The 9160-nt window shown below is 35.6% G+C and overlaps 1 protein-coding gene across 2 annotated transcripts in view; it reads right to left on the bottom strand.

Annotated features, from left to right (window-relative positions):
* Positions 1–1647: 1647 nt before the first annotated feature.
* The window catches only part of NR5A2 (nuclear receptor subfamily 5 group A member 2), a 101762-nt gene continuing 94249 nt past the window's right edge, over positions 1648–9160 (bottom strand). For both annotated transcript variants that reach the window (XM_075131573.1, XM_048862126.2), the window contains one exon: positions 1648–4623. In XM_075131573.1, the coding sequence (XP_074987674.1) occupies positions 4376–4623 (248 nt within the window). In that variant the 3' untranslated portion in view covers positions 1648–4375. The remainder of the gene's footprint in view (positions 4624–9160) is intronic.

Genomic DNA, 9160 nt, shown 5'->3' with positions numbered 1-9160 from the left:
GACACACAGGTGATCTGAATCATTCCAGCATCACTAGGGTACCTCTATAAAACTGTCTTAATACTTGTCCCTAATGCTGTTGTAACTTGGCTGAACCACGCTTTGATCATTGTTACTTTAACACTCTTGGACCTACAAATATTGCCAGCTTACATATTAGCATCTAGTTTCTACACAACAACTTTTCCTATGAAAGGTAGTAGCTCATTGTGTAATGCTGCACACAGCAAATGCTTTGGTGAGAGTGAAAATATTGTTACTATATCTTATGTTAGAGATTGAACTTCATGCTTCCAGTGAAGAGTTAAAAAAAACTGTTTTTTAGCATGCCAGGAAATTGTCAAGATCACTAAGTGTTGAACTCCGTTGACCTGAGTTACATTGAACTCTCTCTTTGCATGTTTCCAATAAAAACATACATCAGCTTGCTTCAGAACCAATGTCAAACTTAGTTAAAGCTAAAATCCCCTCCTAGTTTGTGTGTACTGTGGATACTAAATACATCACTCATATATATTAGGAAGTTTTTTCTTAAGTGATGCTAACTTGATAAACTTGACATCTTCTTTGCGGGCTGATCCAAAAGTTTCTTGTAATATGTGCGCCTTCAAAATAAAAACACATTCCTCCAACATTTAAGCCACACAATATTATCTTTAATTTTTGTGTCTCTTTTGTGAATTTGTGTTTCTTTTAAGCAAAATATTTGTACACAACTAATTCTAGACTTAACATTGACTTCAGTGGGAGCCTGATCAGGGCCGAAGAGAAAAAACACTTTAAGCTAGAAAAGGTGTGTTTGATCTCATAGTGGGATTCTACTGACAAATCATAGTGTACCACTATTCCTCATGTTCTTGAAATGGCAGGCAAAATAATTTTTCTAGTAGCAGCAACATCTGTCTCTTTGGCAGAGTCCTCTGGCAGTTGTGTTGGAAGCTCTGGCCTTGTCATGTATTTACATTGCTGACAGGTTAGTCTGAGCTCTGCTGTCCTCCTGAATGCTGTTAATTGATTCTCTTTTGTCTTTGTAGGTAACACTGAATATCAAACTGCTATTCGAAGACTAAGAATGCTGTTAAAGAATACATATAAAACCATGTATCTATAAATATGCTATTTTGAAAGGAGATTTATCTTACCCACTCTTTCAAGTCATGTGTATTGCTTTCAGCATATGCATCTACACCGTGTTCATCATGATATCTGAGGTTCTGAACGTAATGTTTCATACATGCAAATTTATATTCCTTTCTGCATCAAATTTTCTTTGGCCTCATCTTCAGTATTTTTTAACTCCTGCTTGAGTAACTGACTTTTCTTTGACTAGGACTTAATTTCCAATGCAATGGGATTATTATAAAAACAATTTTAAAATAATCAGGATGGGCATATCAATATTTATTGAAATACTGAAAAAAATCCATTGGTGATGCATAACTCCTGGCAAGAACTGACATGACAATAGGTATTTCACTGATACAGTAAGAGAACTTCAATTTCAACAAGTAACTAACTGCACATTCTAAAAGTTGCATGGATTTAAATCCGAGGCAGCCGCAGAACATCTGTAATACAAATATTCAGACATTACAGATCGTCTGCTTACAAATACAGAACTATAATAAACCAGGCAAAGCCAAAACCTTTGTATTTCAGTCTGCTTTTACTAATATGTCCTGCAATCAATAAGGCAGTCACAAGTAAATGTCTGGTTACAAAGTGGTTAACAATTAACTTAGGGAGATTTTTGTTTAGAAACTTTGGGCAATCTGGAGGGATTCTTGGAACCACAGATACTGCTAATATATGTTATAGTTTATCTGAAACTGTTTCCATTAAATTGTATGCAAATTGTTGCTTGTCTTTTACATCCTTATATTAGTACTCTTGTCCTGTACATAGATAATGGTGCTGTGCATTCAGTTAGCAACACATTTTTATTTATTTTTTAAGCTTTAATATTCACTGAGGTTCACTGTAGAGTTTCCATAAAAACAAATCAAGAATTTACAGAATCTGAACACTTGAAAAAGAAAAAAGAAATATTATACCCATGTTGTACATATGTGACCACAGCAACTTCACTACCACCCTCAAATGCCATTCACATCTTACTTTCTATAAGTTTAGTTGTTTTGTTTTTTTCAAGTGATACTTCCATCCCTATTGATTATACAAGATACTCAGGTGAAATATTTTCATATTAACATTTGATCTGTAAAACAGCGTGAGTGGTGTTCCATGATGTGAGACAGACATCTACGTGCTGCTGACACTAGGCTTAGCTAGGTTTGTACCCTACACATGGACAGAATATTAGAGATTATTAATACAGGTGATTAAAATAATCTGTTTTATACTAATGCAGAAATAACTGATGTCTTTGGTATACAATGTACAATGTTTGGAAAAGAATTTAAGATAAGAATGCACCTTGTTAAATTCACATAAACCAGAAGAAGCTACAAGTCACATAATTTACAATAGATTTAAATAAACTACATTTAGGATTATGAAGATTTACAGACATTTATCAAGTGAATGGTTTTAATTTGTAAAGACCCTTGTATGTCCCTGAACTATGTTCCACTAACTTGAAGACATGCTACAGTAAACACATATATTTGGCTTCTTCATTCTGGCTATATCTTATATAAAGATGAAACCAAGGACCAATAAATTAGCATCATAATTGTCTACAGTGGAAACTATGATATACAATATAAATAAACTATTCAAAAGCCAGCAACTGTCATGAAAAAAAATTAAGGGATTAGGAGTTTATACAGTTTCTACAAGTGATTGTGCAGCCGATAATCTCAAAAAATTAAAGTTTAAATGAGATTCCCTTTTTGATTTTAGTGTCTCACGACATACAGTAATTCAGTACTGGTAAAATAATTACCAATCAGAAAGCAACACTAAGGGAATCACTTCTTTGCAATCTTATCACAGATTTTTTTCCCACAGGACCTAAAGAATGTAAACACTAGGGTTATTTTTAACGTAAAGTATTAATACTCTTATTTTAAACATACGTTGATCCACATTTGCCCAGTTACCTTTTAGGATAATGAAATAAGGCAAGACTTTCATAACTGGGGCACTACATGTTATAATACTGATATCTTCATTTGGATAGAGATGTAATTATTTGTCCTTCTCCAATATTTGTTCTGCAGCAGACTTTGGTCTACATAGACATGGCAGTATCACTCTTCTTTACCCATGGAGAATATTTTAATTACCTAACTTTTTTTAAAAAAAATATTTGTTTTATTTAAATTATGTGTTTAAAACTTACTTTCTTTTCTTGATAATTTTAAAGATCACTTCTTAGCAAGCAGTTTTACTTCATCAGCTCATACATTTTGATTGTTGGTTTTTTTCCATCGCTAAATGCACTTTAGATGTTGACTTGCATTATTTAGCAATGTTACCATTTGAAATCTGAGAAGATTTTATTTATTTTTAAAAGAAACTAACTTTAAACAGGATGGCTAAAAGACTGAAAAACTTCAGCAAGCTTATTTAGCATGAAAATCTTAGACAATGCCAGAGCCATGTTTTTGACACTGTAATTGAAACATGGTTGAATTGGCAAATTTACTTTGGAGCAACTATTTGTGATGTTTTATATCCATCTCATGTGATACTAGTAGAAGAGGGATACTGCCTGATTTAATTACATGAACACACAAAAAACAAACTTCAGAACATATTAAGAATGTCAAGCTAACTTATTAACAGACTCTTCATATTATCTATTTGCAGGCCTGAGACACAGACATTCAAAACCAGGCTTTTATGATTTGGTGGAGTTACTATACAGTATGTGGCCTACTCCAGACCTTTATTACAGATTGAATAGGTGTCACAACATTTATCACAGGCAAAGTAAGTGTTGGGTCCTTGGAAGGATGATAGAAGATGTTGATGGTGCAGTTTTGCATCCTTTAGAGTTGTTTTAGAAGTCCTGCTGTACAGTGAAGGATTTTAGTGCACTCAATTTCTCCGCTATATTAGCTTAATAACACAGATCAGTTTGTTCCTAAATTTCTTCATAGTGGCGATCAGAAAAGTTAAATATACAAGAATTGTTCTGGTTTTTTTCATGTTGACATTGGTGATAGATCCACTTGTAAGCTTGTTTCATTCCAGTACAAAGTCCTGTAAAGATTCCTTTGGGGATGTGTAGCATTTGATTCACAGTTTGCAATACAAATACCCTGATACATCACTTATTTACTATTAAGTATTTGATTATTATACCATTTTGCAAAGTCTTAAAACCAAGTTTTTAATTAGCATTGCTTGGAGCTGTTCAGAGTATTTTTTTTTTCTTGAAAGCAGAAGCTCTAGTGGGTATAATTTATGCTCTCTTTGCATGCAGCATTTCAATGAGAAGGTTATTACATGGCACATCCCCATTCAGGTGTTTGTAGTAGAGGTATTCTTCGGCCTGCATACTGATGGCCCGGATTTCTGGTAGCCGCAGGAGAAGCTGCCCAAATTTGTCTGTCTGTTGTGGATAGTTGCACATTGTATAGTCCAGCAGAGCAGCATTCACTTGTTCCTGAACACCTTCCACAAGCTGGAAGTTCTCAAGGTTTTTGACATCTGAGGGGGGGGAAAAGAAAGTAACATTTCAATTGCATCTGAATTCCTGTTTACTAATGCAATGTTTTACTTAAAAGATGTTTTTTTCTCTTGACAAAAGCATACTTTACATGCTGCTGAATATTCAGCAAATCCATTCCCCAACTTTCCTGGGAAAATGATCACAAAAGAACTCTAGCAGAGTGTCTTGTTGAAATTTTGCATACACCTCAAATCAATTAGACACCAATGGATTTTGAGCAAGGTCAACTCTTTTCATAGCTTACAAAAGGAAAGGTTGAAGATTTCTGAAGTAGATGACCATAATATATTGCCAGCAAATGAGTCCCCAGAGGGAGACCTATCTTTAACCCAGTATATTAAACAATTCATATAATTCTGTATTAATTTTTCTGACCCAAGGTGAAATCTTTGTCCAGGGTATGATGTAGTTAATTCTAATAAAAAGTGACAGGGTTCTTGTTTCTGTTTGACATTTTCTAAATGATTCTGAAAGCCTTTGACTTGTCTAGCCTATGCTAATGAGCCATCTGGTACACTCCAGTGACTGCCAAAATAATCTTACCTACTAGAAACTCTCTAAAATATATATTTCAATGACTAATGATCTTTATAAAATAAAACCCATGTCCTTTGGACAGAATAAAAGATAAGAAAAGTGCCCTTTAACCTGAATATGGTTTATAAATTCTGATTCATTGATCTTCTTTGCTATTGGACAACTGTCATTCACACTGGTGAGGTGGGCGCTGACAAATTGTTCATTCTAACAACATACGATTATCTATAAAGCACCTCTGAGCTCTCTAGGAATGTTGAAGTAGATGGTTTACTAAAAGGTAGTTTGGTGGCATACTTATTTTGATGTGTCTGTATTGCAGTATTATATAGTCCTTAACATGAGATGCTGAACTTTTTTTATTATTCAAAAGAGTGTAAATTAAAGTTCTGTTCAATGCAAAAGACAACACTATTGGAAAGCTTAGTTAGAAACTAAAACACAAAAAGATCTAGAAATTCAAAATTTCAGGATAACTAAAATCATCCTGCATACATGTATGCACCAGATGCTGTTAAATTAACAACTTTAAATATATGTATGCAGTGATCAAGGTACAGTTGCTGTGAGAACGTGTCTTGGTTGTCAGCATAACGTTATGACACAAATGAATGTTAGCAAGAAACACAATAACAATGTTAATTAACATGAACGTAGAGGCCAAATTTTCTCCCGTGCAGATTTTTCCAGCATAGTAGGCAGGGAACTTGCTGAATTCCCACCTGTGGAGTCTCCTTCAAATTTTATTGGTGAAGGGAGGTGAATGGAGTTTTTCATTATGAAGAGCAAGAATGGGTTTTGGCCTGGCATACAAGTGGCACTCACTTGAGCCCAAGCTTTGACCTAATTTATTTTAAGCTTTAGGCTATTAATGCTAGAATGTGTTTTAATGCTTTTAATAGGTAAGAGGATAAGAGTGCTTGAAACGCAAGTAGATGAACACACGGTATAAATTACAGGTTTGGCAAAAAGGTGAGACCTAGTAAGGCCTATTACAAAGCTGGCATAACTAAATCAGGAGTAAGCATTAACAAGTCACCTAGGGTCACCAGTTCTGGGGACTTTTTGTGATTTGTATCTTGTGACAAGCAAGTTAGCCACACAAGTGAAAAACAAGTTATATAGTAGCTTTTGGGGGGATTTGGGGTACATCTATCCATGGAGCTGACTACACTGATGTATCAAAAGTAGTGGGAAAGGGGTTGACCTAACAGTGGGGCCAACTGTAGAAAGTTAATTATGGGTAGCCAGCATACCAAAAAAGGTTTCCCAGAATATCAGAAATGGGTTGGGGCTGAACCATTGTCAAATATGGTCCCAGTCATGTGTAGATATAAGGAAAGAAAGGGGTATAAAGAAGGCATGTATCTGATCTTTGGTGAGCACCTGAGAAGCTGATGTAAACTGGACCGTCACTTCCAGATTATGGTGGACTCCACTGACTATATCTATTTTTATCTGTTTCCTATGTTTTCAGAAGTTTTAGTATGACAACACTAGGACTGGCTGTTTCTATGCATTTGATTTTTGTTCAGTTGCATGAATGATTTGTGCGCTTTGGTTATTAAATAAAAACTCTATTCATGTGATTCACCAATCTCATTTATTAAATAATAATGTATGTAGCTGGTAGAGAGGGAACCTGCTATCTGTGATTGCACCCCAAATCAATTTTTCAGCCTATATGCCAGAGATCAGGTCCATCGGCACCTATTCCTAAAAGTACTTCTGATGGAGCAAAGCCTGGTTCCTGCACAGAGCCCAAATAAATTCTGCTGTGTGCAGGAAGACGTTGGAGGTGATTGAAGGACAGAATTTTCCCATTCCAACCTGGCAACAAGGTCTGAACCACTCTGAAGTTTCTGCATGGCCATTAATGCAGACTTGGGACTACAGTAGCATACGCAGCTCTTTGCATGGGTTGTCCCATAGCCACAAATCCCTACGATGTATGCCTGCTGCAGAGACTGACATGTAGCAGCTGCACTCTTCAGCATGCTGAAAATATGAGGTTTCCCTCCATGGTTACTCTGCACCTTGCTCCTTCAAAGTGCTAGTTTGACTGTGTGTGTGTGTGTGAGGCCTCCTGTGACCAAGGTGTATTTGGCCCTTACACTCTCTGTCTGAAGAGAGGAACAGCCTATGCCTCTACATTGAGCTGAGTTCCTGAATCAACCCTGGGCAATCCACTTGCCTCCTTTTTATTGTGCTGCAGTCCTGAGCAACTGGGAGCACAACCTCCTCATGAATTGCTCGCTGGCTTTAAGGAAGCCAGTGGGAAATCCCTAAAATTGGAGCAGGTTCTATTCATAGCTGGGGGTTCCAGAAACTAGACTTCAAAGCCTGATCAGCCACCTCCCCTAGTTATCCAAACCCTCAGTTATCCAAAGTTTTCTGGTGTTCCCAGAGATCTTTGGATAATCAGGTTTGCATTATATTATAAAAATATACCATGCATTGTTTTTAAAGATATTGTTTCAGTGCTCATAATTGCAAACTATGTGGCTGTAATTAGTCCTCCAGGAGGCTGTAATTAGTCACTTTTGCTCTTTGCAATGTCTTGTGTGGGAAATGGCATAATTTCATTTTCTCTAGTCTACAGAAAACAAAGTGCACAGAATTAAATGTGAAAAGTTGTACTGCTCTGCATAAATTACCACTGCCATTTGCTTTTTAGAAGAGTAATGACACTCACAAGGTATTTTGCAATTCTGCAATGGTTTAAAAATCTGTCTAAAATATGTTTCTGGGAGGTTGTTAAGAATACTAACATTACTAACTATCACAATTATTTAAAATGGGTTACTTTCAAATGTGAAATATAATCACTAGTTTGCTAATATAATGTAAGAAATTCCCAGAGACACTGCAGGTGAAGTAAAAGACAAACAGATAAACAGGGAGTATACAGTTTAGACTATATTAAATGAACAATGATATGTTACAAAATCAGTATGTCAAACATCATCTTATAAATGTAACTTTTGAACTGCTTTCAGCTACTGTGGACCTGATCCAAAACCTATTAAAATTGATGGGCATCTTTCGACTTCAATAGATTTTGGATTAGGCCCTATTTTAGGTTAAATTATTATAATATTTTTATAATAAGTTTAATCCTGACTTCTGCTCTATGTTCTTAAATATTACTCATGTTTTCAACTGTAACTTCACAAAACCACTCAATTCTTAGCAGAGATGAAGAACAGCCAAAGTCTGAAAATACACATACTTCTTAAGTTGGTGTTTTTTCTTCTTGTTTTTTGTTTAAGATATGGAGGCAAAGTATGTGCTGCTGAGAGACATATTCTGCTGTCAGATGTGCTGGTATCATATTGGAGTCAGCTATATACTGCCCTCAGTTAAACTTGTGCTACCTGTGACCTATGACATTAGTTAGGCCTGTGTGACCCTTTGTGAGTTCAGTGGCTCAATTTGATTTAATGGAGGATGCATGGAGGTGAGGGCAGAATCTGTCTCTGTGATATTTTCTCACTTCAGTGCACAGAGCTTTAAGCATTCCTATAGAACAGTGATGACCACTCTAGGAATGCCATATAAATAACTTCAATTAACAATGACATTAAATACCAATGCTAGTATTGTGGCTAAAATGCCACATATTCAAGTTGAAAATACACTTCTTAATGCATTTGCTTTAGAGAGGTATTCTTAATAAAGTATTACCATTGCCTGTGGTCTCGGAAAACCCGCTGGGTCTCACAAATTATGCACAAAACAAATGTAGAAAAACACAGAAGATAATTATGAGGCATTGATATAATGGGAACACATGATTTTAGGCTTCATTGTGAGGCCCAGTACCCCTATAAAATATAACATTTACTTCATAATTTTTTTTTCTTGGAACCCTTATGGATTTACTTAAAAGTAGTCACAGTAATAAATGTAAATACTTTTAAAGAGATAGACAAGGTGGGGAGAGGTCCACCTCTGACGAGGATGAGTAACAAGGAA

Source organism: Caretta caretta, chromosome 8 (assembly GCF_965140235.1).
Source record: "Caretta caretta isolate rCarCar2 chromosome 8, rCarCar1.hap1, whole genome shotgun sequence".
NCBI lineage: Eukaryota > Metazoa > Chordata > Testudines > Cheloniidae > Caretta > Caretta caretta.
Note: the sequence above shows the minus strand (reverse complement) of the source record. Positions and strands in the feature narration are given on the sequence as shown.